At 64.5% G+C, this 26222-nt stretch overlaps 5 protein-coding genes across 14 annotated transcripts; 1 reads left to right on the top strand and 4 right to left on the bottom strand.

Moving 5' to 3' along the window:
• Positions 1 to 78: 78 nt before the first annotated feature.
• HGS (hepatocyte growth factor-regulated tyrosine kinase substrate) lies at positions 79 to 9305 on the bottom strand. Of its 4 annotated transcripts, none has more exons than XM_083804638.1 (21): positions 9157 to 9305; positions 8862 to 8946; positions 8429 to 8504; positions 7792 to 7884; positions 5724 to 5847; positions 5286 to 5338; positions 4652 to 4720; positions 4342 to 4466; positions 4032 to 4110; positions 3846 to 3944; positions 3550 to 3645; positions 3121 to 3159; positions 2902 to 3045; positions 2540 to 2753; positions 2177 to 2349; positions 1869 to 2009; positions 1613 to 1790; positions 1399 to 1532; positions 958 to 1077; positions 623 to 718; positions 79 to 550 (listed from the first exon to the last, which is right to left on the bottom strand). In XM_083804638.1, the coding sequence occupies exons 1-21, from the start codon at positions 9191 to 9193 to the stop codon at positions 440 to 442; spliced, it is 2286 nt and encodes a 761-aa protein (XP_083660764.1). In that variant the 5' UTR covers positions 9194 to 9305; the 3' UTR covers positions 79 to 439. The 4 variants fall into 4 exon arrangements, with proteins under 4 accessions (XP_083660764.1, XP_083660763.1, XP_083660766.1 ...); XM_083804640.1 differs by having other exon boundaries at positions 311 to 550; positions 958 to 1035; XM_083804639.1 differs by having other exon boundaries at positions 311 to 550; positions 2540 to 2750.
• ARL16 (ARF like GTPase 16) lies at positions 9273 to 12554 on the top strand. Its single transcript, XM_083804662.1, has 6 exons — positions 9273 to 9413; positions 9581 to 9638; positions 9721 to 9834; positions 9950 to 10065; positions 10253 to 10889; positions 10981 to 12554. Exons 1-5 carry the CDS (start codon positions 9325 to 9327, stop codon positions 10422 to 10424), a joined length of 549 nt encoding a protein of 182 aa, XP_083660788.1. The 5' UTR covers positions 9273 to 9324; the 3' UTR covers positions 10425 to 10889; positions 10981 to 12554.
• Positions 10936 to 14952, bottom strand: LOC310883785 (uncharacterized protein). Of its 7 annotated transcripts, none has more exons than XM_083804648.1 (6): positions 14716 to 14952; positions 14182 to 14282; positions 13732 to 13766; positions 13457 to 13589; positions 12897 to 13067; positions 10936 to 12170 (listed from the first exon to the last, which is right to left on the bottom strand). In XM_083804648.1, the coding sequence occupies exons 2-6, from the start codon at positions 14203 to 14205 to the stop codon at positions 11487 to 11489; spliced, it is 1047 nt and encodes a 348-aa protein (XP_083660774.1). In that variant the 5' UTR covers positions 14206 to 14282; positions 14716 to 14952; the 3' UTR covers positions 10936 to 11486. The 7 variants fall into 7 exon arrangements, with proteins under 7 accessions (XP_083660774.1, XP_083660772.1, XP_083660771.1 ...); XM_083804646.1 differs by having other exon boundaries at positions 13457 to 13592; positions 14182 to 14279; positions 14716 to 14938; XM_083804645.1 differs by having other exon boundaries at positions 13457 to 13592; positions 14716 to 14857.
• A 950-nt stretch (positions 14953 to 15902) lies between these two features.
• On the bottom strand, positions 15903 to 17439 carry LOC310883791 (uncharacterized protein). Its single transcript, XM_083804660.1, has 4 exons — positions 17309 to 17439; positions 16994 to 17022; positions 16260 to 16642; positions 15903 to 16114 (listed from the first exon to the last, which is right to left on the bottom strand). Exons 1-4 carry the CDS (start codon positions 17341 to 17343, stop codon positions 15980 to 15982), a joined length of 582 nt encoding a protein of 193 aa, XP_083660786.1. The 5' UTR covers positions 17344 to 17439; the 3' UTR covers positions 15903 to 15979.
• Positions 17440 to 17693: 254 nt separating this feature from the next.
• TMC6 (transmembrane channel like 6) lies at positions 17694 to 26181 on the bottom strand. The gene is made up of 21 exons (XM_083804636.1): positions 25869 to 26181; positions 24890 to 24997; positions 24546 to 24664; positions 24164 to 24292; positions 23867 to 24025; positions 23642 to 23747; positions 23466 to 23562; positions 23103 to 23357; positions 22608 to 22798; positions 22375 to 22519; positions 21957 to 22112; positions 21532 to 21707; positions 21303 to 21384; positions 20853 to 20950; positions 20619 to 20714; positions 19874 to 19949; positions 19540 to 19673; positions 18903 to 19079; positions 18652 to 18730; positions 18408 to 18486; positions 17694 to 18290 (listed from the first exon to the last, which is right to left on the bottom strand). The coding sequence occupies exons 2-20, from the start codon at positions 24943 to 24945 to the stop codon at positions 18415 to 18417; spliced, it is 2403 nt and encodes an 800-aa protein (XP_083660762.1). The 5' UTR covers positions 24946 to 24997; positions 25869 to 26181; the 3' UTR covers positions 17694 to 18290; positions 18408 to 18414.
• Positions 26182 to 26222: the final 41 nt, after the last annotated feature.

The raw sequence follows: 26222 nt of genomic DNA, 5'->3' as shown, positions 1-26222 counted from the left end.
TCGCTGGTTCCGGCCCGCTGCGCCCCCGCCCGGTGTCCCCCCGCCCGCTGCCCCCCCCGCGGCGCAGCGCAGGCCGGGTCGTTCCGCACACTTTATTGTCACCGTTGCGGCTCCGTCGCCTCCGGCGGGGACCGAGAGCGGGAACCGGGGGGGGGAGGAGAGGATGGGGGCGGGGAAGGGGGAGCCCGGCGCCGGGCAGCGCCGCTCGCCTGCCCCGGGGGAGGCCGGGCCCGGGGGGTGCAGCGGGACCGGGGCCGCCCCCGGCCCGCACGGAGCTGGGGGGGGGCCCGGGGCGGGGGGAGGCGGCGGGGCCGGGGGGGGGGGGGCCGCCCTCCTGCGGGGCCCGGCGGGCGGGGGGGGGCTGGGGGACGGGCGGGGGGAGCCGCGGCCCGGGGCGGCTGTGCAGAGCCGTAGTGTTACAGGGCCGGGGCGGCCCCGGTCAGTCGAAGGAGATGAGCTGCGCCTCGCCGCTGCCCGGGGGCTGCTGCACCGGGGCCGCCGCTGGCTGCGGCTGCTGCTGCTGGGGGGGGCCCCCTCCGGCGGGCGGCACCTGCGGAGAGGAGGCAGCGCCGTCAGGGAACGCGCCCCGAGCCCCCAGCGCCCCGCGGCCGGCGGCACTCACCTGCTGGTAGAGGGGCTGCTGCCCCGGCAGGTACGGCTGCTGCGGGGGCAGGCTGCTCAGCGCCGCGTCCTGCCCCGGCAGGGCTGACATGAGGCCCTGCGGGGAGGGGAGGGAGGTCAGAGCGGCTCCTGGACTCACAGCACCCAGCGCCACAGCGGGGAGACGGCCCGAAGCAGGCAGCCTCCCTCAGCCCTGTCCACGCACCAGCCTGCTGATCCCTCCCCAGGCCTTCCCCTTCCCTGCCCCCAGCAGCGCAGGCCCAGGAAGGCTCCGCTGGCTGTAGCCCACCCCACAGCAGCCAGGGCCTTGCCCCTCCCCGGCCCACGGGTGCTCACCTGCATGCCATAGGGCTGGTAGCCCATGGAGACTGACTGGCTGCCCATGTAGCCGCCCATCGCGCCTGACTGGGGGGCCTGCGAGATAGCAGGGATGCTCTGTGACTGCGATGCTGCATTCTGGGGAGGAAAGGCTCTGGTGAGAGGTGGTACAGGCAGCTTTGGCTCACACCTCAAAGTACCCAGCAGCTCCAGGACCAGCAGGGCTCTCCCCTGGAACCAGGGCATGCTTTCCCTCTGCACAGTGGGGAGTCCAGAACCGGGTCTGCTCTAGGCCTTTTCCCAGAGGGGAAGCAGCGGTTCCAGGTATGGGACCCAAGAGCTTCTCCCTCCCACTCGAGAACCCACCCCCGAAGTCAGATCGCCTGCATCAGCCCCACAGAACTCCCCAGCCCTGCCCCACTGGCCACAAGCTGCTCTGCAGTGGCTGCCTTCACTTGCCTGGTAGCCCTGCGTTGGAGTGGGTTGGTAGGACGAGTACGCTGGGGTCGTGGTGGGCACCGCCTGGCCCTGCTGAGCCGCCTGCCCACTGCCGGCCCCCGCCTGGTACATGTAGGCGTTCACCATGTTGGGATCTGGAGCCGAGAGAGCAGAGACTGAAGCAACTGCCTTGCATTTGGCCTCCGCCCACGCTGGATCCAGCTCGCTCGCGTACCTGTCCCGGTGACGGGCATTGCTGTGTACGCCCCCGTGCCCCCCTGCGCTGCCTGGTTCATGTACACGGTGTGCATGGGAGAGCCCTCCACAGAGCCCGCTGGGCTGAAGGTGCCGGGGAAGCTGGTGGGCCCAGAGGGCTGGTAGATCACCCCGCTGGCTGCTGGCATGGCCTGGAGCTGGTGAGGGAAGAGAAGCAAGCTTTTCTGCCAGGTCCCGGGGGACGCGGCCTAAGGTCTGTGACCCAGCAGCCTTACTTGGGCGTAAGGCAGCGAGAAGGCTGGCATCTGGGCTCTCATCTGGATGGTCTGCTTCTGCTGCTCCAGGCGCATCTGCCTCTCCTTCTCCTGCTCCTGCAGGCGCTGGATGGCCAACTGACGCTGCATCTCCAGGTACTCCTGTGGCAACAGCGCTGCGATAGCCAGGAGCCAGGATGTGGCAGCATCCCCTCCTGCCAGGACAGCTCTCCTCGCCAAACCCGGGCTGGCCTGCGGTGCCAGCAGGAGCACAGGCAGGCCTGCTGGCTGACGTGGCCCTGGATCCCTGGAGGTGCTCCCCGCCTCACCTGCTTCTTCTGTCTCATGATCTCCAGCTTCTGGGCCAGCTGGATCTGGCGCTGGCGCTCTGCCTCCTCTGCTGCGCGCCGCAGCTTCTCCCGATGCTCCTCCCGCAGCGCGTTCAGGGCCCCACGCGCGTCCCGGATCTGGGCCAGTTTGTCCTGCAGGCCTTCGTAATACACTGCGGGGGAAGAGGCAGCCTCAGGGACCCTCTCGAGGCAGAGCACTCGGACTGTCCCTGCACGCTGCTCTGGCTTCTCTCCAGACAGGCTGCGCCACGGGAATGCCAAACGCTGGCTCTGGGGGACGCCCTGGCAGGCGCCCGCCCCTCCCCAGGACCCCCAGCCCGCAGCAGGGCCGCCCCCACGTACGCCTGCGCTCATCCAGCTGGTTGAGCAGCTCCAGCAGCTGGGGGTGCATGTTGTTGATGGACTGGAAGAGGGACAGCACAGCAGAGTCGTTGGTGATGCTGCGGCCTCGCATGTGGTTGCTCTTCATGCGGTTGACAAACGTGGTGACCGCGTTCTGCAGCGCCTTCAGGAACTGCTCGTGGTTCTCCTCCGACTCGCCGTTCTGGTACTGCTGCTGGGAGGGCAGGACGGCCGGTCAGCCTCCGCTCACCCGAGCCAAGAGCCAGCAGCAGCCCCGCAGAGCTGCACGCGGGGGCTGTGTGGGCACGTCAGGCGCCGCTCGCCCATCCCAAGCTGCAGGACAGCCCCAGGCCGCCTCTTACCTCGACGACACCGAGCGGGGCGGGGGGCGCTTCCCCCGGCTGAGCGGCTGGCTCTGTGAGGGACAGAGGGGCCGATGGGGTCGGGCTCTTGCGAACCTCCTCTTGTTTCTTCTCCCAGTAGTTGCGGTTCAGGTACCGAGCCAGCTGCCAGGAAGAGAGGGACGATGAGCACCGCAGCCACGCCGGGAGCAACCCTGTGCCACAGTGCTGCGTCCTTACCTCAGGGTCAATGTCCTCAGCCAGGGGAGCAGAGGAACTCTGTGAAGAAACGAACAGGGAATCCAGTTTAGAGAAACAAGAAAACTGCAGCTCCCACACAGCTGTCTTGTCCAGACCTGGCCCTGGCACAGCCACCGGGGCTGAGCACCAGCACTGAGAGGGGGGCAGCCACCTCCTTCAGCCAGACACAGACTGCAGCTGCTGGAAGCAGCAGCTTGAGCCTCATGCCAGCAACAGAGGCACCTAAGTGCCAGCTGAGCACAGACCTTCTGGCCAAAAAGCACACTAGCACTGTGAAAAAACAAGGGATTGCAGGGGACAAAGATTTTCTCAGAACAGGGAGCCAATCTGACCCAAGCAGGGCAGAGCTGGGCTGGGGAACTGGCCTGTGCCCGGCCGCTTCATGCTCAGGAGCCCCTGTGAACGTACCACAGGTGGGGAATAGAGCGTGCCCGCCGGCGGCGCTGACGATGTGACGGGTGTGGGCTCAGCCTTCGGGTACATGGAGTAGGTTGTCTTCTGCCTCTGCAAAGGAGAAAAGAAATCAACTCAGGGACTGTCCAGACTCCTCTGAATCAACCGGTCAGCAACAAGCTGGGCACAGCGGGTGGGTGCGGCATCTCGTGGTGGCTAGGTACAGTTGGCAGACCCAGTCTCGTGCTCTGTACAATCCACGCAGGCTGCGTGGCAAAAAAACAGTCCCAGATGCCAAGCAGTGCACAAACCATCCTCTCCTTCTCCTCGGCCTCTGACTGAGACAAGGCAATGGCTAGCTGGAGCTCTTCCTCCTCTTGCAGAGCTGTCTCATCACGCTTCGGGGGCAGCTGCAAGCAGAAAGATGAGGAGGCAGTCACTAAAGGGACCAACGAGCAGGCCAGCATCACTAGGTCACCCGGAGGGCAGCCACTCACCTGGGACTGCTGAGAGAGAGGGCTGGTCAGGTACTCGGGGGGCAGTTCGGAGGTTGCAGCAGCTTTACCCTCAGCTTTCCTGCAGTCAGAAAGAGGTGTCAGCGCAGCGCTCTTTCCTCAGCAGTGGAGCCCCAGCTCTGCACAACACTACAACTTTAAAGCCCATTCCCAAGAAGGAACAGAACCCAGCCAGCCTACACAACTCGGGAAACCCTTATGCTAATCTTCAGAGAGGTGGCTCCATGCCAAGTTTCTCCCCTCACAGTCCCAGCAGTTGCAAACAAGGAAACATGCCACAAAGGGTACTGACTTGTTGAGATGCTCGTAACAGGGCTCACAGACTCTCACTTCCTTCTCAATCCCAAACTTGGGGATGGTGGAATACTTGGAGGAGCATTTGCCACAGAAAATCTGCCCACAGGCCCTGCAATGATGCTGCAAAGAATGGGAGACATCAGTGTGGTAGCAAGATGCTTCTTCACCATTAGACGATGTCCCTCAAACGGCCCTGGCACTTCCCTGGCAGTGGCTGGGGAGCAGTCACCCAGACACACTTCCACACGGGCTCAGGGAGTCCTGCACAGGACCGGGGAACCCAGAAGGGCAGGGGCAGAACCCACCTTCCGTGTCACAACCCCAAACTGCACTCGGCATCTGTGACACTCTTCAGCATCTACCCAGTCTGGAGCCTGGCGGGGTTAAGGAAACTTGTGTAAGGCAAGGAACGAGGCCTCCAGGACGGCGTCTTCACAGAGCCTTTCAGGAGCTCCTGTGCCTAACCCAGACTGTCGTGACTGGGCAGGAAGCATTTGCAGCTCAACAGCAAACATTCGTCCTCGCAAGTGATCACCTCTCACCTTACTGGACTGTGATGCTTTCCCAGTCAGCAAGAGTTTCTATGAACACATCTGTACGGCAATTTCTGCAGCACCACTCTGCTACCATGTTCAGATGACCATGCTGCTGGAAGGCCACCAAGCAGGGCCACTCTGGGGGGTGCTTAGCAAGGTGAGACTAATGTCCCGTCGTGGCCAATTCTCCCCTCCCTCTGGTAATTTTAGGCTAAGCCGCTGCACACCAACCCAGAACTGCCCGTTATGACAGCAGGGAGCAAGCAAGCAATGCACACAACAAAGTCTCTAATGTGAGCGAAATGGAGGAAAGCAAGAACTGAAGGTTTAGTAGCCCGAGGGATACAACAGCAAGGCCTGTCCCACAGCACCAGCTCCCTCCCCGCCGGCAGAGCTCACTCACCCTTTCCGCAGCGAACATGGCATCGCTCTCTTTGAACTCCGGGAACACATGACCTGTGGGAGAAGGGACAGCATTCCCCTGTGAAAGGCTTCTGCACAGGGAGGCCGTGGTGCCAAGACTCAGCCTAGTGCTGCAGGTCCCAGCCATACACACCAAAAACAGCTCAGCATTTCTACCCTGACCGTTACGTTATTTTGATAAGAGCAACAGCAATCTGCCTCCTGCAGGAGGCCAGGCGGCATTGCCTGCACAGTGCTCACTGCTCCGAAAGAGCTAAGAACTGCTCAAAAATATGCTGAGAAAAAGCTCAGCGTTGTAAATCCAGATTTCACTAGTACCTAGCAGGGACCCAAAACCCATTTTTTCCTCCAGCAAGGCTCCTCCAAAGCAGAGCCACTTGGCCAACTGTCCACCCACCTTTGCCCCCAGTTTCCTCACCTTCAACCTTCATTATCTGATAGGTGTCCTGCACCACCTTGTACTTAGGCTCGTTGCGGAAGGCATGAGCCCAGGCCTGGATAAGGTTCAGGATCTTACTGCGCACACTTGCTTCCACTTGCCTCTGCATGAAAAAAAAAAAGTCTGAGAAAAAGACCCTGAAGCCCATAGGACGTTACAAATCCCCCAAAGAGGAGCCAGAAATACCATTCATAGGGAGAGAGACTTTAGAATACTCGTGCAAGGTAAGAGCTGTCAGAAAACTGCAAGCAGGACAATCTACAGCAAGGACTACATCCTCCTTCAGCTTCCCCGCTTCCCTGCTCCAGCACAAACAGGAGGCTGTCCTTCAGAGCAGCACAGATCAGCTTGAGAAGGTGTGCAGTCACGATGCTTTTGGAACACGTCCACGGAGACTCACACGGTTACTCCCCAGGGCAGGCACGAGCACTGGCCTGCCAGCATTCTTGTTTACCTCCTCCCAAGAGCTGCTCATCCGCACTCCACAGACTGCAAGAGCGACAGCTGCCCGGGACAGCACCATCGTCTCACCCCAGTTCTGACCGGGCACCACAGACGCAGCCGGAAGGTGCCTGGAGGCTGCTGGTACCCAGCTGCCAGCAGCTCCAGCTCAGAGACTCCCGTGCGGGAATACCCAGAACTACCTCGAGATATGATGCAATCGGGACAGCTGGGAAGCCTGCCCTTTGGAGGCGAGGGACGGCTGTATCACAGTTCAGGAAGCCAGAGGAAACTTGGCAAGCCCATTCCTATCCCAGCTCCAGGAGCAGCCCTGCCGTCAGCGGACCGAGTCATCGCCGCCTCACATGACCGGTTGCTCCAGAAGTCCACCGGGAAGCAGAGATTGTCAAGCTCCCGTTCCATCCGAGAGCGCAGCACACAGTGTGACCTAGTGACAATTCCTGGAGCTCCAAACTTCTAGGAGATTTGGCAAAACCCCGCATTCCACAAATGGCACAGCCCTGAGCCTCATCAGAACTAACACCGTTTTAAACAGCACGAGGCATTCACAGGCAGCAAATTTCCGAGTGTAGGATGACAACAGGTCTGCGACAGTTATGAAACTGCTGAGGCAGACAAGGACTGGAGAATCACAAAATCTCTTGATCTGATCCTATCTGATCCCCTCAGTGCCCAGAGTGGCTGTAGTACAACACCTGCCCTGCACATTGCAGCAGCATTCCCACTGCATCAGGAGAGACCGTCCGAAGACTGAGTCAGCCCCTAACAGGAAGTTCACGGAGGAGACACCCTGCTACAGTGCGTGAGGTGGCAGGACCAGCACAGCTCACTCCACAAATATCTGGGTCATCTACTTGTCTATTTTTGGCAGAAGACAGGGACTATAAGGAAGTAACAGCACTACTGTAACAACCTCTTGTCTGTGAATTACTGTTCTCAGGACTGGAAACTGAAGACTCAAGTTCTTATTTACCCTTCACTTGTGGAATTCTCAAGTCCTAGGACATGAACAAGACACTAGGACATGAGGAGCTCCTGCAGGCACCACGTTGTACCAAACTGACAAGTGATACAGGTCTGCAACCTGAAAAGCTCCTCAGGCCAGTTCCACAGGCCAATGAAATTGTCATAGTAAAGAGGAAGCTTCTGTCAGTTTCCCCTCGCTACTCACCTTCTTGCGTGTCTTACACTGGACTACAGGAATGGTATTCACCTACCGCTGCTCAGATCCTTGGTGAAACTCTCTGACAGTTGTTTGTTTTTGTGGTCTCTGGCCAAGCAAAGCTCTGCACCCATGATCACCTATCATGAAACGGTCTATGCCTTTACAGCATATTCCTTCCCCACTTCATGGTATAGCCAAACATTATCTTTGCTCTCATGACATCTTCTCTCCCCAGCAGACACTCTTCAGCTCTCTACACTCATCTCTTCATATTAAGCAATACAGGTTGCTCCTCTCTGAGAGACATTTCCAAGTCTCTGTTCCTTATACACGGGGAATGAAACAGAGAACACGTACATTTTCTCCTTTCGTTGCCTTACAACCTCATTCAAAAACTGAAGTAAAACAAGTTAAGTTTACCTTGAGTATTTCCTTCAGCTCCTCCATAGTCTGTTTATTAGCTACTTCATCATGGACTGTTTGGCCACAGTTTTTAACTACAGACTCCATGACCTGCGAGGGCAAAGGACAGCATTAGCCTGCCACTTTCTTCCTTCTCTGTGGCCTACAGAGACTAAACAGAAGAGCAAAAGAGCGGTGTTTCAGCAACCGTTACAGGTTATTGCAGCAGGTAAGCTAAGGAGGGGGCACTATTTGAATAATGATTAAAGTAAAGGAAGCATCAGTCAAGCCAGAGAAACACACCACAAGGCTAAAGCATAAGCTATACCTCAGCTTCATGGTGGCCTTTGTACCTCTACTATTTAAACGCACAGAGGCAAGCAAACAGACCCCCACAGAAAGCATCTTGAGTTCTGGCTTGGCCTGTTTCTAGCTTTGAGGTTGAATTCAAGAACGAAACATCACAGTCCGTCAACCAGTCACGAAGCCTCTGCGCTAGAGGCGGGAGGCAACTCCACGTCACGCCCTGATGCTGCTGGGCAGGGCAGAGGGAACGCTGCGCAGGCTGCAGCCCAGAAGGCAGGCTTGGAAAAGATGTGGAGTTTTGGCCTGTGAAACGGGCCCCTACAGGGCTGGAGGTTCGGGCTGAAGTTACCTCAAGTGCATAGAGCGCCACGTGGGGATTCTTGTCGTTGACTTTCTTCTTGATAGCGTTGACTGCATATTTTGCTCTGGATGAAGAGAGTACACGTTCCTGGGTAAGGACAAAATCTGCAAGGATACTCCAGCTGCCCCGATAACCCGCTAACCCCCCACTAACAAAAGGTACGGTCAGCTCGCAGTATGCCCAACTCCCCCAGCGCAAACCGGAACGAGGAGGCTCAAGCTTGAGCTTCTCTACGGATTTCAGGCCAGCTGCAGCCCGCAGCTACTGAGGCCAGGAAGAGCACCGCACAGCGTCAGGGCGCGCCGCCTTCTAGCGCTTTTCTGAACCGGGACAGCGAGAGACCCCCTGCTGCGGGGCGAGCCCGCGAGGCCCCTCGGCTTCGCCGTACGCGCCCGCCAGCCCCGCGCCCGGGGGCACTCACTGCGTGTCTCCCTGGCGGATCATGTCGCAGATCTGCAGGATGGATTCCCAGTCCGTCTCCAGCAGCAGCTGGCTCGTCGCCTTGTCTGCAACGGAGCGGCGCCCGTCAGCCCCGAGCGCCCCGCGGCCGGCGAGCGGGCCGGTGGCGGCCGCCGCCCCGACAAACCCGGGGTCGGCCCGGCCCGGCCCCCCCGGTCCCTCCGGCCCCCGCCGCGCCCCTCCCCGCCGCCGCCGGCCGCGGCCCGGGCCCGCCGCGGTCACCGGGGCCGAGCCCCGCGGGGCCGCCCGGGCCCTACCCAGGAGCCGCTCGAAGGTGCCGCCGCCGCGCCCCATCGCGCCCCCCGCCGCCGGTCCGGTCCGGCCCGCCCCGCCCCGCCGCCAGCCCGCCGCTTCCGCTTCCGCCTTCCGCTTCTTCCGCCTTCCGGCGGGGCGGGCGGAGCCGCTTCCGGCGGGGCGGGGCGGCGATGGCGGCGGCGGGGCGGCGCGGGGGCGGCTGCCTGCTGCTGGGCGCCGCGGGCGTCGGCAAGAGCCTGCTGGGGAAGCGGCTCCGCCATATCCGCGCGGGGCGGGGGGGGGATACCGGGGGCGCCGGTCCGGTGGCGGTACCGGGGGGTCCCGGGGGGTCCCGGTCCGGTGGCGGTACCGGGGGGTCCCGGGGGGTCCCGGTCCGGTGGCGCGCCCTCCCCGCCCCTCCGTGCCCGTCCTTAACGCTCCGGCACAGCTGAGCTCCCGGGACGGGGCCAAGGAGCTGGGCGAGCCCCCGGCCACGCTGCCCACGGTAGGTCGGGGCGGGCCGCGCCGGGTCCCGGCTCCGTTCGGGTGCGGTCCCGGCCCGACCCCGCCGCGTCCCGTTCCCGCAGGTGGGCACCAACCTGACGGAGCTGCCGCTGCCGCCGAAGGTGACGGTGCGGGAGCTGGGCGGCTGCATGGGCCCCATCTGGCCCAGCTACTACGGGGAGTGCGGCGCCGTGCTGGTGAGCCCCGGCCCGAGGGGCGCGGCGGTGCCCGGGGCTCCCGGCCCAGACCCCGACCCGGCCCCACGAGGGGCGCCCCGGGACGCCCCCACGGAGCTTCCCCTTCCCTCTGCAGTTCGTGATCGACGCCGCCAACCCCACGCAGGTGTCCTCGTCCTGCGTCCAGCTGCTGGCCCTGCTGTCCGCCGAGCAGCTCGCCGCCGTGCCCGTGCTGGTCCTCTTCAACAAGATGTAACGAGGGGCGCTGGGGAGGGGCGAGGAGCTCCCGTGGCTCTCCCGAAGGGCGATGCCCCGGGAAGCCGCCCGGCTCCGCGGGGTGGCAGCGGTGCCGTGCCGCAGCCTTCGGGCCGGCTCTGCGGGGTGCTGGGGGGGCAGGACCGGAGGGTGGTGGCTAACACGGTGCCCGCTCTGGATGCAGCGACCTGCCCTGCTACATGTCGCTGGTGGAGATGAAGGCGCTGTTCCGCATGCAAGACATCGTCTCCTGCGCTACGCAGCCCATCACGATTCTGGAGGCCAGCGCGCGCGACGGCACCGGGCTGGCCGACGTCCTGCAGTGGCTGAAGGACACCTTCAGGGACCCCAGCTGAGCTGTCCTGCCCTGTCCTGCCCCGCGCGGGGCTTGGGCAGCGCCACGGGCTGGTGGCGGGGGGCAGCTCTTTAGGACTTTGCAGTAAAACTGTGAAACTTCCACCTCCTTGTCCGGACTGCCCTGTGCTGGGTGGAAACCCTGGCCTCTCAGGGAGGGGCTGAGCAGGAGTCTCAGGCTGTGCTCCTGCAGCAAGCCGGCCTTAGCCACGTCTGCAGCAGAGCTCTGCCTCTGAGCTCTCCTGCCTGGAGCCCCGCAGCACTTCTGCGGGGCTGCCTCGAGGCCTGCTCTTCTTTTGGACGCCAGGGCAAGCTGCCCCTTCCTCCTGCCTGCTCCTGGCTTCGAGCCCCTGTGAGCAAAGCCCGGCCGAGGGCGTGCCGCGTGCGCAGGCCCTGCTGGCCGCTTGTGTCACGAGGAAGATGCAGCTCCTGTGCCTGAGAGCCGAACAGTCTGGATCTACACAAAGGTGAAAGGAGGGGGCTTCTCAAATGAATAGTCTCTGTTGCAAATCATCGGGTACGTAATTGAAAATCACATACGCATCTTTATTTACACAGATTAAAAGCAGAGCCCTGTGCTGCTGAGCCTAGCAAGGAACAAACGGATACCCCATCGCTGCGCAGTTTGCAGACATGGAGCTGGGCTGCCTCGTGCCATTCAGAGGCTGCGCTTTTGCCTCTTCTGTGCCCTGTCCAGACTCTGCTGCTGTGAGCACGTAGCCTGGTTTTGGAAGCAACATAAAGGCAGGGTGAGAAGGCTTTCCTGCCCTCCTGCTGGGGCTGTGCTGGTACCGTCTGCAAGAGCAGTTGTAGTGCTTGGGTCAGTGGGGCTGGGAGCCTGGGCTGGGGCTGCAGGCCTGCAGCGCTCCTGACCGCTGTGGCCCCGCGTGCCTTGCACCAGACAGAGCGCAGCGAGGTGGCCCGGGGGAGCCTGTGCAAAGGTGGGGGTCTGCGGGAGTTCATGGGTGGGGGCAGGCGGAGCTGCAAGGGTGCTGCAGTCAGGGGTATCTCGTGAGCTGCAGCAAGCACCGGCCTGTGGCTACCTCTCCAGCACTCACCTGGGTTCAAAAGAATTGCAGAGGAAGGTAAGAAGAAAAATGATTTTCGTGAAGCAACTGGTCAAGGTGATTTCTAAACCTGTTTTCTATGATGCCTGTAAATTCTTGTTCAATGGCCTGGTAGGTGTTTGGCTGGGGGGGAGTGTGTGTCGAGACAACCTTCTCCTGCAGCCCCGGGATGCCCTGCAGCAGCTTGCTCAGGGTCTCGTTCTCGGCACAGTTACCGTATGGCCACGGGCAATCTTCCTTGGTGCTGTCTGCGGGTGGCTGGAAGTCGACGTGGAACATCTCCCTGCATTTCATGCAGGGCTGCTTTTCCGTGAAGGCTCCGTGACTGTAGTAGAAGGCCCGGCACTCTACCCCATCAGGGAAGACGATGGCCAGATCGTCCTCCGCGTGGTGCACTGCGAACGCCACCGCCTTGTGCCACGTCTTTATGCACAGGACGTCAATCATGATCTTCTTCTCCAGCAGCCCGCTGCAGGACAGGGACGCTCCATAAAAGAGAGGAGGGGCTGCTCCATCCTCGGGGTCTCTGTAGATGCTGAAGGCAACAATTGCAGCTCTGAAGACGAACTCACTGGGCTTCATGTTGGCTTCTCGCTCCAATTTTTCTTGCAGAGTTTTGTTAAAGTCACGCAAGAAAGACTCCATTTGCTCTTGGGTGCTGCAGCCTGCTACTTCAGAGCCCTGGGAATAGACACAGCTCTTGGTACAGACCCCTCCCTGTCTCTTTCATTCCCCAGGAAATGATACTCTGCAAGAGAAGGGGATGAGCGTGGGGTTGAAAGACAAACTCAGAAATTGTCCTCCGTTCCCCTGAGTCCGTTCAGCACCAGCTGGTCAGTACAGCTCATGGTGACTTGGAGAGTTTGAGAGAGAAACTTCTACAAGAAAGGTTCTGACTTAACAAAATGGGGGACATTTAGAGAAACAGTAAGGATGTTGGGTTGGCTTTGGGCATGAGAGAGCGTGTCTGCTTGTCTGTTGAAGTGCTGTCTAGTGGCAGCCTGCCTTTGGAGCAGGATTGGTACCACTGGAAAAAGAGATTGTCGTAAAGGCTAAATGCTGGTGGAGGTGTGTAAGGCTGCTGTTTTGGGGGAAATGACCCAGCCACTAATTAGACAAATCAGTGCCCAACAAAGCCAGTGAGTGGCCAGCCAAGGTCAGTGTGCAGGGTTTGGGGCAGCAGCTGCACAAACACATGGAAACGTCACCGCCCGGAGGAGTTCCTCTCCCAGCGGCAGAGCCAGCCCTTGCCCTGCCCGTCCTGCTGCTGCTGGGAGGGTGCGTTCCCTGGGCCTCCCCGCGGCCGTGCTGGGTTTGTCACACCGTCCGTCCTGTCCCAGCCATGGGACTGAACGCCCAGCGCCAAGGGAGCCACCTCCAGAGCCGTGCACGCGTGGGGATACTCACGAACTGCAGCAGGATGGAGTAGGGCGTCAGGCCGGGGAGGTGGGTGCCGTACTGTTGGAACGGTCTGGGGAACTTCGCCTGCAGAGTCTGGCAAAACGCGGGCCCTAGGAAGTCAGTGGGTTCCACCACCCTCTTGTGCACCCTTCCGAAGAAGAACACTGCGTGCAGCACCTGTTGGCGAGCGGAGACCCCGGCACTGAGCTGTGCCTGGAACGCAGCTGCAGAGCCCCCGCGCCGGCCTGCCCAGCTGTGGCCGCTCGCTGCCCCCGGCCCCCCGCCTCCCCTGCTGCCCCTTCCTGCTTGCCCGTGCTCCAAACAGCTTCTCCACTCTGGGCACCAGCTCCCTGCTCAAACCGGGAGCAGTGCCTCTGGCCTGGGGCTCCTGCCCCTTTCCCCGCAGACGTTTGGCGGCAGGCCCCAGCACGGGGCAGCTCCCCCCCCTTGGGTGCCGGCTGCCGCAGTGGTTTTGCCAACAGCGCTGCCCCCGCCCTGGCTGGGACCTGCAGCAGCGCAGAGGCTGGCCACGGATGGGTGGGGAGGACAGCGGTGGCAGTGCTGACCTTTTCTATGTATTGCTTTTTGATGTCTTCAGCCGGCTGCGTCTGATGCAGCAAAACCAAGAACTGCTTGATGAAGAGATTCCCACTCATCTGTAATTGGCTTTTACGACGCTCCTCTCGCTCCGCCAACATCCTGCTGGAGCACAGAGGAGCGAGTGGCAGCAGTGCCGGGGGTGCTCCAGGCTGTGGGGCGAGCGCTCGTCCCCCTGGGGCACGGCCGGGCTGGGGGTGGCTGCTGGCAAGCGGGGGAGAGGGGAGGGGAGGCTCAGCCTTACCTCCGAGCGTCCTGCGCTGGAGCACGGCCAGGGCCCTGCGGGAGGAAGAGGAGGCTTGGTGGTGCGGCGCTGCGAGGAGCGTGGCTCTGAGGTGCGGGCAGGCGCAGGACCAGAGCTTGCCACGGGCTGGTGGCTGCACCGCGCGTACTTGCTGCCTGCCCCGGGGACTGGTGTGCACTGCAGGACCCACGCGGGGTCCCAGCCCCTCTGCACACCCAATGGCACGTGAAGCCAAGCCCAGCACCGCAGAGGCTGGGTGCGCCAGTGGCAATGCCACGCACCAGGCTGCTCCCCAGCATCCCACATGCCATGGCCACTGAGCAGGGCACCGCATGGGCTTGGGATGTCCCTCAGCATCCGAAGACGGCACCACTTGGCCTTCTGGCCAAGATACTACACGGGAGAATGTCTCTCCTTGCCTCCTGGAGAGAAGGGGCAGTGCTCACACACCTGGTTTTGGTGCAGGAAGTCCATCGGGGACACGTAGCCTGGTACTGCAGCGGTTGTGTGCTGGTCCGCAGGGCTCTAGGAAAACAGCCAGCAGAACCCTGCTGTGCCGGAAGGGCAGGAAGCCGGGTCACCCCTCTGAGGCTGGCCAGCTCCTGCACCTGTGTCCCTGGGGCACGATGCACCGGGCAGGAGCCGGGGTGCCGGCCGCTTGCTCGGGCAGCGCCATGTGGTGCATGGCTGGGGGTCCCGGGGCGGCTCCCAGCCAGAGGCAGCAGCCGGAGCAGACACCTGAGGGCACCTTCCCCGAGAGCAAGCGATCAGCAGAGCTGCTGCAGCCTCAGGCCAAGCGAGCAGTTTCACTCTGGGGAGGCTGCCTAGGCATTCCTCCACCTTCAGCTGCAAGGGGAAACTTGCCAGTGGGCTGCAAGCCCAGGAGGGCTTCCCTGGGAGGGTCTGGGGACGGTTTCCTGCTCCCGAGGGGCCTGTCTGCAGGGGAAACAGACGGCTTGCTTACTTACAAGCAACAGCACTTACCTGGCAGAAGCAAAGAATCCTTGGAGTCTGTGCTGCTGTCAAGCTCTTGAGCCACAGAACTCAGTGCCGGGTACGCTGTCTTAACGAAGATGCCCAGTTCCCTGCACTGCCACCAGCGCTTGGTGCAAGCACTCCTACTCAGTCCCAGCCTGAGGAATCCCACCAGCGTTTGCTTGAACCTGGTGCTTCTCACCCTGCTGCTGGCGCAGTGGCTTTTCTAAATGTACTGCACTGCTGGAGTGGGACAGGGAAGAGCTGTGCAAGGGAGGGGCAGGACTCTTGCTTCCACTTTCGTTTCTCCAGAAACGAAACTCAAACCTGAGAGCTCAGAGCTTCCGCATGGGGACAGGCGGCCAGTGCCCACCATGCCATCGTGCTGGAGCACCAAGCCCTGGGAGTGGGGAGCAGGAGAGTTCAGCCCCACCAGTGCCCCAGGTGGGGGCTCGCTGGGGCCAGAGACCTCCGCCCCCACTGCCAGCAGGGTGAGCAGCTGTCATGGGGCTCCTCAGAGGCACGGAGCCTTTCAGGGGCTGCGCCGCAGTGGTCAGGGGGAGCGTGTGGGTGCTGGCAGCACGGAAAGCAAGGAAGGGGGGGGTGGCTGCCCAGGAGAGATAGAGACAACTGAACGCGAGCTAACGAGCCTTCCTGGTTAGCAGGGATGACTGTGCCTCGGGGGTGTCCCCCTGAGGTCACTCCTGTGGACTAGCCGCTCCCCTGGCACCGGTGACACACAAAATGCTAAAAAGTTGTTAGTATGGCCACAGAGCCGGGGCAAACTGGTCACACAAGTGGTAGGGGTCCCAGCCATTCGTGCCCCAGATGTGCTATGGAGATCTCCACAAAGCAATGAAGCCCTCAGGCAGCCTGACCTATCGCACTGCCAATGTGTTTTTAAGAGATAAAACCACACCCTTGCAAACTGCTGTAACCTGCTGCCCGGACAGCTGCAGGCCCTGCTCCCACTCCCAGCGGCAGACACAGCCCCGCAGGGAGCCGCAGGTTTACCCCAACTGTAGGCACAGCGGGCGTCTGGAGCATGAGCAATGCTCAAAACCCACTCCAACCCTGAGCAGGGGGGTGTTAAACGAGGGAGTCTGCTGCTGGCAGCTGGAGCGTGCTGCCTCCAGGACAGAGGCACAGCCCTGGCTCTGCTGGAATTTTGAACAAAATTTGAAACCACTCAAACATTTAAGAAATGCAATTTTACAACACCAAGGTCTGTAAGTACATTTCCCCACATCTCCTCCCTGTCCCACACACAATTTTAACAAGCAACAGCAGGCTTGCTCTCCAGTAAGTCCAGGAGACTATGAAATTCTTCCTCTCCTTTCTTGATGAATTCGTTGACATTCTGTCTGATCTGCTGGATTGCTGGTTCTTTGTCCCGTTCCTCCTCATCCTGTTGGAAGAACAACCAGGGAGTTGTTAGGACCTGAAGCAGGTGGGATCAATGGCGTGGCAGACCCAAGCACGCCAGCAAACTCAGGCTGCATCTTTCCAAGGCAAGAAGAGCTGCAGATTTCTTCCCTGCCAGTCCAGCTTACCAGTGGCACTATGTGCTCTCCGCAGTGGTAGACCTCCTTCCCCAGGAGCTGCAGCCCTATGTCCATGAACTCAGGGAAGCTCTTGGCCACCTTGTGCAGCGTCTCCTCCTCGTAGGCATACACCTCGCTGCTCTCCGCGATGAGGATGATGAGCTGCTGCCCCGTGGCCAGGCAGGGCACGTCATCCACCGTGCCCACCACGGCCATCCTGGTGGGCTGCGGCAGGTAGAGCGCCTGGCACCACTGCAGCAGCTCGTCCTGCCCCTCATGAAAGGTCCCCTCGAGGCCACCGACCCGCAGGCAGAACCTGGGCTGCTTTGCGAAGGGCACCACCTTGCCGCGGTACTGCCGCACGTAGTCACAAACCTTCTCAAAGCTGAAAACTGAAAGGGAACGGGAAGCTGGCGATGGCAAGAGGCTGCCCACCCCGCCGCAGCGTCACTGCCGAGGGGCTGCTGCAGGGGCGCGGGGGGCGGCGGGCGAGGCCGCAGCGCTGCGCCCCCGGGCTGGGGACAGGCCGCCCCAGTCACCCCGGTCCCACCCCGGTGCCGCCCCACTCACCCCGATCCCCCCCGGTCCCACCCCGGTCCCCCCCCGTGCCCCCCGGTCCCGTCCCGGTCCCCCCCCACTCACCCCGGTCCCCCCCGGTCCCGTCCCGGTCCCCCCCGGTCCCGTCCCGGTCCCGTCCCGGTCCCACCCCGTTCCCCCCGGTCCCCCCCGGTGCCCATACTCACGCTTCGCGGTGCCGTTGGGAGCCCCCGACCTGCCCGGGGAAGGAGAGCGCCTGAGCGAGGGCCGCGACGGCTGGGGCCCGCCCCAGGCCCAGCCACGGCCGGTCCCGGCCTCCCGGTGCCCCCGGCCCGTTCCCGGTCTCGCCCCCCCGCCCCCCTCCAGCCTCCCCGGCCCGTTCCCGGCCTCGTCCCAGCGCCCCCAGCCCACCCCGTTCCTGGACCCCCCCCGGCCCGGCCTCCCCGGTGCCCGCCGCGCCCTTGTTCCGGCCCCGGCCCCCCCGCGGCCCGCCCCGCGGCCCGCCCCGCGGCCCCCCGTACCTCCACCCGTTGAGGTGCAGCATCCCGGCCGCCATCGCAGCGAGCCCCCCCCCCCCCCTCCCACAGCCCCGGCCCGGCCCGGCGCGGCCCGGCGCGGCCCCGGAACGCCTCAAGGCCCTAGGCCCAGCTCCACAGCGGGAACAAGGCGCGGCCCGGCTCCGCCCCGGACTCCGGGGGAGGAGCGGGGCCGGCGGCCTGGCGGGGCCGATAGGCGGCTGCCGTGCCCGTGTCCGCACCGATAACGCCCCGCGGGGCTGCGTGGGCTCGGCCCGCGGCCCGCAACGGGCGCCGGTCCCCCGGGGGGTGCCGGCGCCGTGCCGGGGGGGGCAGGCAGCCCCCGGAGGCAGAGCTCCTGCCTCCCACAGAGCTCAGACGCACCCCGAGCTGCAGGAGCACCCTTTAATGGCTGCTTGGCACACCGTCCCCACACACAGCCCGCCGGTGGCCCTGGGCGCGCCTGTCCTGGGGGCTGCAGCGGTGCCTGGCAGCCCCCGGCCTCCCTGCCGTGGGGACGGGACACTGCCGGTCCCCTTCCTGAGGCAGAAAACCTCACTGTCCCCCTTCCAAAAGGCTTCTGGAAGCAGTCCAGAACCTGCTTTCGGGGCTGGCAGGGCTGACGGTAGGAGGGGAGTTGTTTACAAACAGGGCTCTGCTTGCAAGCCAGCGCCGCGGGGAGCTGTGCCCCTGGACACAGCAGCAGGGCTCTGGTCCTGTCCCTGGTCCTGCCCCGGTCCTGCTGTGCCTGCCGTGTCCCCGGTGGCAGTGCCCCCAGCCCTGTGCCGCAGCATCCCCGGGGAGGCGTTGGGTGGCGTGCCCAAGTCCATCCTTGGCCGCTGCAGGCCAGTGGAGGGAAAGCTTCCCCGGCACGCCAGGCCCCGCTGTTTCCAGTGCCATGCTGTGGTGGCTTAGAAAGAGTGGCCAGATCCAGCCTCTGGCAGTGAGCTGTCCCGGTCTGTCTCGCTCCTTCCTGGGGACTGTGACACTAAGAGGAGAGAGACAGTCTCTGTGAGACGCTGAGGGTCCAGGGAACGGGGTGAGCCCCCACCCTGATGTCCCCTAGCACCCTGACAGCTGCCTCTCCCCTTTTTCTGGGCCTTACCTGGGGCTCAGGCACATCTCTCTTTCTGCTTGCAAATGGAGTGAAGCTTCTGAATGAGAAATATTTTATCTTCTCCCTCCTGCAACAGCAGAGATGCCGCAGTGAGCAGCCCCGTGGGACGTGCTCTTGCACCTTTGAGGCAGCAGCACTGGTAGGGCTGGAGCCCGGATCCAGCTGCCCCGGGGCTGGGGGCTGCAGGGACAGGGGCTCAGAGCCCACCAGGCAGCAGGCAGAGCTCACGCACGTTTGCGATCTGCTCCTTCAGCAGGCAGATGATCCTCTGCTGGCCTCTCACCACCTGGATGTTGAAGTAGGTCACGGCTCTGCAACGACAGGCACGATGGGGATGGTGGCACCGACAGGTCCCTGGGGCTGGGATGCTGCACCCCTGCCCTGGGCCAGGAGGGACACCCCAAGTGCCAGGGCCACGGCAGTGACAGTGGGACCCACAGAGTGCGGGCGCGGGTTTCAGCCTCGGATCCTCCCCATACTCACAGCAGCACCCCGGACAGGAAGAACAGGAAGAAGGTGTTTTCCACCAGGTACTGGTGGAGCCAGGTGAGCCAGGTGATGTTGGGGCTGGACTTCTCCAGCAGCTTTGCCCAGACATTCACAGACTTGTAGATGGTTTCCAGCCCCTGGAAGGGGCCACAGGTTTCTGACGGCTTCACTCTGAGTGGACAGAGCAGTGGGGTCAGTCGGATGCTGTTGAGCGGGGGATTGTTGGGTTCTGGGCGGCCCAGCTGGCCAGTGCCCCTAGCTCAGGGCACTGTCCTGGCTCTCGGGGCAGGCTTACAGCCCCCCAGGGGCCAAGCCTTGCCCTGCTCCCAGCAGGGGGGGGTCCTCATCCCCTTGCCCAGCACTGAGGAGCATCTGGGAACGGCCGGGCTGGGAGAAGGAGGCACGCACCAACGGCTGCCAGGCCACATGCAGTGACTGGCAGAGGGCAGCACTTCACTGCCTGGGACAGTGCCCGCAGCTGGGGACACGAGCTCACAGCCCTGTGCAGGGTGTCGTGCACTCTGCATGTGGACAGGGTGCAGCAGGCACCATCTCCCCGAGCTCCTCTCCTTTGCTGGGGCTGCCCCTAGCAGCAGGCAGCTCTGTACCCTGTGGTCTGGCAGGTACTCACGACCAGATGGTGTAGGAGATGAAGACAGCAGTGCCGAGGAAGGATGGGAAGCAGAGCAGGGTGATGAACACAGTTCTCATACGAGAAGCTTGCCAGGGCTTGCTGGGGGCCTGGCAGTTCTGCATCAGGCTGGTCTGGGGACAAGGAGCAGAGAGCTGCATGCTGCTGCCTCCCACGAAGTGACCCCAGGAGCGAACGCAGGGCGGCTGTGCCCTCCTGTCCCCCCGTCCAGCAGCCAGGTGAGCTGGGGCACCCCAGCAACACTTCTGCCCTCACGTGAGGACAGCACTGCCCACGGTGAGGATGCAGCGGGAGCTGTGGGGGTAGCACTCACCTTTTTGATGTAGAACAGCAGCAGCAGCTTCAGCACCTGCACAGCTGGCAGGAGCGGTGCGAAGAGAACACCCAGCCTGGAAGAGAGGGAAATGGGACTGAGCCCCATGGGGACTAACGGTGCTCAGAGCCACGAAAGGATCAGGACAGCAATGCCAGCTGCAATCCGGCTTTCATAAAGCAGAGAGCCAGCACCCGATGCCCTGCGCTGGGTTTGCTGCACAGCCTGGGCTTGTCGGGGCTGGGCAGCACCTGAGAGTTCACTGACCCCTGGTGCATTTACAGCCTGTCTGCCAGCTGTGCTGCCGGTGCAGAGGCAGCAGCACACATCTGGACCTCTGGCTGGGAGGTGTGCAGGGTGGCGTGAGGCTGGGGGCTGCAGAGGGGAGCCCTGAGCAGCGAGTGCCATTAGGGTGTGGACAAACGAGGGGCTGCACATGCACCAGAACCTGCTCCTCCTCCAGAGCTCTGGAGGGCACCAGCTGGGCAGGTGACACTGGACTGGTACCAGGACACTCCACTGATGGCTTTCGCCCACCCTTCCACGGCCAGACCTCCTAGTGTGTGCATGTGGCTGCACGGTGCCAGGGCTGTGACCACGGTCTGCCAGGCTGCTGCTGCCTTTCCCTTGTCCTTCCCGTGTTGGCCGGGGGGGTCTCTGTATGCTGCAGGGCTCACAGGCAATATCAGCACCGTGTGGCATTTGCCAGCAGAGGACGAGCCACACCAGGCTGAAGATGTCTCACCAGGTCAGGGTCTGCCCATAGATCAGCTCCAGCACGTTTCGGGCAATGTCAAACTCAGGCCTCTGCTTACTCTTCAGTCTCTTCTCTGAGATCAGCCTGGGGAACGAGAGGAGCTCTGCTCTGACAGCCGCTGCAGGAAGCCGGGCACCTGGTCTTCACTCTCTGGTGGCTGCAGAGCCGCCCCAGCAGGAGAGTGGGGCCGTGCTGGGGGGGACCCCTCCCGGGGCACGTTACCTCCAGACCAGCTCCCCAAAGATGGTGTCCAGCAGGGTGAACACGAAGTCCATCACCATGAAGCGATACAGGTCCTGCCCGACACACGTCTCCCAGCACTGGGGAGACAAACACGGGTGGTACGAGGCAGACAGGGAGGTTTCTCCCCTGCCATGGCTCCCCCATGGGCTGTGAAGGGCTGGGTGGCCTCTTCCTCTCCCACACACCTCTCCCTGGCTGTCCCAGCTTTGGGGTGTCCCTGCCCGGCTGACTGCCCCTCTCCCCACCAGTGGTGCCAGCGGTGCCGCCCAGCAGACCCCGTGCTGCCAGACCCCTGACAGTGCTGGCACGGCAGCCTTGGCTTTGCTCCACACTCCCCGGGCCAGGGACAGCCCGGGTGGCGCGTCCCCAGCCAGCTCTGCTCGGCAGAGCCTGGCCCCACATTGCCCCACATTGCTGGCCAGCGCCGACCTCCTCGTCGGAGCAGACGACTCTCCGGCTGAGCCACTGGTAGCAGAGCAGGCCGAGGACCACCATCTTCAGCAGGAGGTTCCTGGAGAGCAGCAGCGGGGACAGGAGGCCCTGAGCCCTAGGCAGAGGGGCTGAACCCCACATATGGGGGGTCCCCCGGCCCCAGGGCCTCTCCCCACAGCGAGCCCGTGGCTGGGGGGCTCCCCTGCCCCATCCCCAGGCAGCCTACCTGCAGATGGCCACGTAGACCTCCACCTCTGGGGAATCCTGCCTCTCCCACGTCGCCAGCAAGTTGTAGAGATGGGGCATCAGCGTGTTGAGGAGCGACACGGTGAGGGGCAGGACCAGCAGGATGCCTTCCCGCTGCCAACTGCTGCCCGCCAGGGCTCGGTGCTCCTGCTGAACCTGGCGAGCAGGCGCCTGGATGAGCGCGACCGCCTGCAGCCCAGCGCCTTGGGGCTCGCTGTGCCGGCCGTGGGATCAGCCCCTCCGCGCCCAGCCGTGAGCACAAACGCTGGCAGCAGGAGGGAGGTGCAGCAGGGCTGTCCCTGCCTCCTCCGGCTGCGCTGCCCCCCAGGTCAGCCTGGAGAGCCCTGCCTCTTCCCCGCACGCCAGGCCGGCAGAGCTGCGGTGCGGCATGGGGGCTGCGCTTACCGCGTGCATGTGCTCCGAGAAGTAGTGCACGGCCAACACGCAGCCCAGCACCGTGCTCAGCGAAAGGACCCAGGCCAGGAGAAGGACAGCGACGTGCCCCAGTCGCTGGCAGAGGCTCAGGGGGCAGGAGCGGGACCGCCGCTCGGCCAGCAGCTCCTGGAAGACAGCAGTGCCAGCGGAGCTGCTGAGCAGCCCGGGGCAGCTGAGAACATGTTCCAGGTCCACCCCTGGTGCGAGAATTTATCTGGGTGGGACCCAGAGGGCGCCGGACAAAGTCAGGGTGCACACGATGCTGCAGGACCCCCCCGTGCAGTGGGGAGCTGAGCCCCGTGGCCTGGGCTGGCTCCTGTGCACGCCTTCACCTTCCCACCACGGGGCGCGGGGCGCACACGGACTGAGCTCCAGCCCAGCTCCTCACCTTCAGCTGGGTGCAGATGTTCTCGCACTGCAGCTTCACCGAGCGCCTCTGGATCACCTTGAAGTCCCATGCACAGAAGACTTTGATGGCCAGGTCCCCCGCAGAGCTGCCCACACGGTAGCTCTCCCCGAAGGAGTGGTACATGCTGCAGCAGGGGGGCAAGGGGTGGCGGCAGGGGCTCAGGGCTGGGCAGCCAGGGCACGGCCGGCAGGGCTGGGGCGCTGCCGACTCACCTGTACACCAGCAGGATGCAGGTGGCAAAGAAGGAGACCCCAACGGTGAACAGGTAGGCCAGCGGCATGTTGTAGGGGAGTGGGGGGGCCGCAGGGGCGGCCACGCTGCCGCTGAGGCTGGAGGCAGAGGGGTCATTGAGGGTGATGTTGCCGTAGTAGCCGTAGTACAGCAGCGAGTGAGTGAAGTAGCCCTGCGGGAAAGTGCACAACAAGGCCCGCGGTGACCTCAGTGGTGCCCGCGGCTCCCTGCCCAGCCTGGCACGGGGCACAGAGCATGGGGCAGCATCGGGCACCCCCCTTCGCACCCCCAGTGCTGGTGGGCCCAGGGCTCTGGCTGTGCGAGGGCAGGGCCCAGGGCATTGCTGCAGCAGGGGATGCAGGGCAGGGACCAGGGCATCGCCACGATGGGAGACGTAGGGATGCAGGGCAGGGACTGGGCTAGGAGCATCTCCCAGTGCAGGGAGGCACAGGCAGTGACGCGCTGGAGGTGCTTACCGCTCCTGTGAGGAGCTCAAAGCCAGTGAAGGACTGCTGGTTGGCCTTGGCAGGGGGATACGCAGCCTGCAGGGCCACTACGAAGACCAGGAGGATGAGGAATGAGAAAACGTTGAACATGAGGAGCGTCTTGAGGAAGAGGAAGTAGGAGAGGACGCTGGAGCCGAAGCGGCCACCGATCTGCTTCAGGGCGTAGTGCCAGGGCTGTGCAGCGGGGAGCAGCGCGAGGAGCCTGTACCAGAGGTGCCGGCAGCCCTGCGGAAAGGGAGCCTGGTGAGGGCACCGGGGCTGGGGTCCCCGCGGCAGCAGAGCCCCTGCCACCCGCCTGCTCCGGCTGTGCCGGCCGCCGCGCTTCAGACGTACGAGAGCGATGTAGTCCTTGGACCACCCGCAGGGAGACGGGGCGGCTGCGTGGTGGGCGCGCAGCCCCAGGGGGCTCCTCTGCTCGTTCAGCTCCCGCCTGCCCGGCAAAAAGGGGGGGGTGTCAGGGGGTGGCTCCGTCTGCGGGACCCGCAGGGGACTGGCGGGGGGGGACCTACCGGAGGGCGCGCTTCTCCGCCAGGCTGAGCGGCACTGAGAGCAGCATGTGGCTGCGATGGCTGGGCGAGAGGCTCAGCAGCTCCTTCGCCAGCAGGCTCCGCTTGTCTGGGGGCACAAGGGGCTCAGTAGGACACAGCTGGCTGGGGCGCAACATGCCCGTCCCGAGCCCTGGTGCGGGGACAATGCCTGGCTCTGCCTGCCCCCACCCCGACGGGAGCTCTCACCTTCCAGCGTGGCGCGGGCCGGGTCGGTCTCCAGGTCGTACTGCCGCAGGCTGGGCCGTGCCGCGCGGCTGAGCTGCTGCAGGGACGGGCGGCTGCTCCGGCGCCGCAGCCGTGCCGTGCGGTTGTAGTACTGGGAGATGATGGCCCCGCGGCTGCGCCCTGCGGGTGGGAGCAGGACACTGGGGAGGGCGGCCGCAGGGAGAGCAGGGCATGCTTGCAGCAGATGGGAGAGCTCCCAGCCCGGTGTAGCTCGGGCAAGGGTGGCTCCGGGGGGCCAGGAGGGCAGGCGGCACTCACCAATGGTGCGGCTGGGCATGCTGGCGAGGATGCGCAGGGTGGTGGAATCGCCCGGGTGCTGCTCGCCCTGCCCAGGTTCCAGCCAGGCAGAGGCAGAGGCGTCCGGGGGGGCCAGGTGGGCTGGGTGGCCTGGGGATGGGGGCGGTGAGAGCTGGGGTGCTCAGGGCCCAGAGGCTGGGTGCCCACCCTGGCACATACCCTCCCTGCAGCACCCCATCCCTGGGGATGCTCCTCTGTGTCCCCAAAGGCTGGTCCAGCCCGGTCCCACAAGTGCCCTGTCTGTGGCAGCAGTGTGAGCCCCAGGTGGGACTGCGGACAGGAGGCAGCCCTGGGTACACACGCTGTCCCCATCCCACCCCCCGCTGCGACTGCTGCGCTTTACCTCTGCCCCTCTCCTGCAGCTCCAGCTCTGTGCCCGCCTCTGCCAAGCTGCTCTGCTCCTGGATGAGCTGGCGGAAGGAGGTGTGCAGGGCTCCTTCATTGTCCGGGCTCAGCTCCTGGCTGCGGGGACACAAAGCTCAAACCACCAGCCTGGCGCTGGGGATGGAGCCCTGGGAAAGCCCCCGGCACCAGCCCAAAGCCGGGTGGTGCTGCCCAGCAGCTGGGCCGCGCTGCAGCCCCCAGCTGAGGCTGCAGGATCCCGCAGGATCCCACAGCATCCCACAGACTGAGGGCTAGCGAGAGCGGGGCTCGGGGAGTGGAAGAGCAAAGCAGACCCGCACTCACTTGTCGCTCTCGGTGTCCTCAGAGACGTGGAGGGTGAAGGGGGGCGGCTGGGACATCCTGCTGGGGCCGAGCAGCCTCCGCAGCACCCGCAGCCTCCTGCACGACGTCCTGCCACAGCAATGGGAGGATGTCAGCACAGCCCCGTGCCGCTGGCGCTCACGGCTCCCCTGCTCCTCGCCCCCCTGCTCCTCGCCCCCCTGCTCCTGTGGCTTGTCCAGGGCGCGCCGGGTCCCTCCTGGCCTCGGGACGGAGCCGGAGCTGGGAGCCGAGGGGCCGCGGGGCTCGGCCGGGGCTCAGCCAGAGCCGCGGGGCGCCACGGCCCAGAGCGAGCTGCAGCGAGGGCAGGAAGGAAGGGAGGGAGGAGGCTTTGCGCGGAAGAAAGCGGGGCCGGCGCTCCTGGGAGCGGGGCAGGGTCCCGGCTGCAGCTCCCGGGGCACGGCAGCGCTCCGCGGCAGCCCCGAGCCCTCCCGCAGCGCGGAGCATCCCGCCGCGGACCCCCGGGCAGAGCCGCCGCTGCCCCGCGGCTGGGAGCCCGCAGCGGCCCCGGCGCTGGGCTCGGGGAGGGCCCCGGCGGCGGCGGCAGCCCCGGAACCCGCAGCCCCGTCCCGAGCCGGGGGCTCCCACCCGCCCCGGGGCAGAGACCTCGACCCCCTCCCAGCAGCGCGGCCGTCGGGAAAGCGGGGCGAGAGGGCGAGAGGGGCTCGGCAGGCGGCGTCCCCCTCCCCTCCCCTCCCTCTCCCTCTCCCTCTCCCTTCCCTTCCCTCTCCCTTCCCTTCCCTCTCCCTCCCTCTCCCTTCCCCTCCCTCTCCCCTCCCTCTCCCTCTCCCTTCCCTTCCCTTCCCCGCCCCGCAGCAGCCGCCGCCGCCCCGCGCAGACAAAGGCTCCGGGCAGGAGGCGGCGCCGGCGGGGTCCCGGGCCTCCCGCGCCCCCGGCTGGGAGCCGCCCCCCCCCGCGATCCCCCCCCGGGCCCGGGACCTACGGGAGCGCCCCTCCGGTAGCAGCAGCCGACGCAGACCCGTCCGGGCGCCCCGGCGGCGGCTCGCGTGGGCGCTGAGCCCCGTCCCGCAGCGCAGCGGCTCCCGGTGCAGAGCCCCGCTCGGGCCGGGGGGGGTCGCGCTCGGCAGGAGCCGTGGGCGCGGGGCCGGTTCTCGCGGCGAGGGCGCCCCCGGGGCCGCGTCCCCCCCCGTCCCGCGGGACTCGCTCAGGACGGAGCCCGCGGCTCCCGTGGGTGCAGAGCCCCGCCGGCCCCCGGGAGCCCCCCCCCGCAGCCCCGCTCCCCCCGCCCCGGGCCCCGCCCGCCCCGCGGGCGGCCCCGTCCCGTCGGGGCGGGCAG

The sequence above is a fragment of the Anser anser genome (genome assembly GCF_964211835.1).
Source record: "Anser anser genome assembly, chromosome: 19".
NCBI lineage: Eukaryota > Metazoa > Chordata > Aves > Anseriformes > Anatidae > Anser > Anser anser.
This window is presented reverse-complemented; position numbering and strand designations above follow the sequence as displayed.

What these genes read in the sequence shown, in the direction of transcription:
- LOC310883791 (XM_083804660.1), bottom strand. Translation starts at nt 17,343, where the DNA reads ATGGCGGCCGGGATGCTGCACCTCAACGGGTGGAG. An exon ending in CTGCACCTCAACGGGTGGAG is followed by an intron (nt 17,023 to 17,308) that starts GTACGGGGGGCC and finishes TTCCCCGGGCAG; the next exon opens with GTCGGGGGCTCCCAACGGCA. An exon ending in TCCCAACGGCACCGCGAAGC is followed by an intron (nt 16,643 to 16,993) that starts GTGAGTATGGGC and finishes GTTCCCTTTCAG; the next exon opens with TTTTCAGCTTTGAGAAGGTT.
- TMC6 (XM_083804636.1), bottom strand. Translation starts at nt 24,945, where the DNA reads ATGTCCCAGCCGCCCCCCTTCACCCTCCACGTCTCTGAGGACACCGAG. An exon ending in GGCCCGCGCCACGCTGGAAG is followed by an intron (nt 23,748 to 23,866) that starts GTGAGAGCTCCC and finishes TTGTGCCCCCAG; the next exon opens with ACAAGCGGAGCCTGCTGGCG. An exon ending in TCGTCTGCTCCGACGAGGAG is followed by an intron (nt 20,951 to 21,302) that starts GTCGGCGCTGGC and finishes TTGTCTCCCCAG; the next exon opens with TGCTGGGAGACGTGTGTCGG.
- HGS (XM_083804637.1), bottom strand. Translation starts at nt 9,193, where the DNA reads ATGGGGCGCGGCGGCGGCACCTTCGAGCGGCTCCTGG. An exon ending in CCATGTTCGCTGCGGAAAGG is followed by an intron (nt 4,721 to 5,285) that starts GTGAGTGAGCTC and finishes TAACCCCGCCAG; the next exon opens with GCTCCAGACTGGGTAGATGC. An exon ending in CCCCGCTCGGTGTCGTCGAG is followed by an intron (nt 2,751 to 2,901) that starts GTAAGAGGCGGC and finishes CCCTCCCAGCAG; the next exon opens with CAGTACCAGAACGGCGAGTC.
- ARL16 (XM_083804662.1), top strand. Translation starts at nt 9,325, where the DNA reads ATGGCGGCGGCGGGGCGGCGCGGGGGCGGCTGCCTGCTGCTGGGCGCC. An exon ending in CCCCGGCCACGCTGCCCACG is followed by an intron (nt 9,639 to 9,720) that starts GTAGGTCGGGGC and finishes CCGTTCCCGCAG; the next exon opens with GTGGGCACCAACCTGACGGA. An exon ending in GGGAGTGCGGCGCCGTGCTG is followed by an intron (nt 9,835 to 9,949) that starts GTGAGCCCCGGC and finishes TTCCCTCTGCAG; the next exon opens with TTCGTGATCGACGCCGCCAA.
- LOC310883785 (XM_083804646.1), bottom strand. Translation starts at nt 14,205, where the DNA reads ATGGACTTCCTGCACCAAAACCAG. An exon ending in AAAAGCAATACATAGAAAAG is followed by an intron (nt 13,068 to 13,456) that starts GTCAGCACTGCC and finishes GCTCGCCAACAG; the next exon opens with GTGCTGCACGCAGTGTTCTT. An exon ending in ACTCCATCCTGCTGCAGTTC is followed by an intron (nt 12,171 to 12,896) that starts GTGAGTATCCCC and finishes GTCTATTCCCAG; the next exon opens with GGCTCTGAAGTAGCAGGCTG.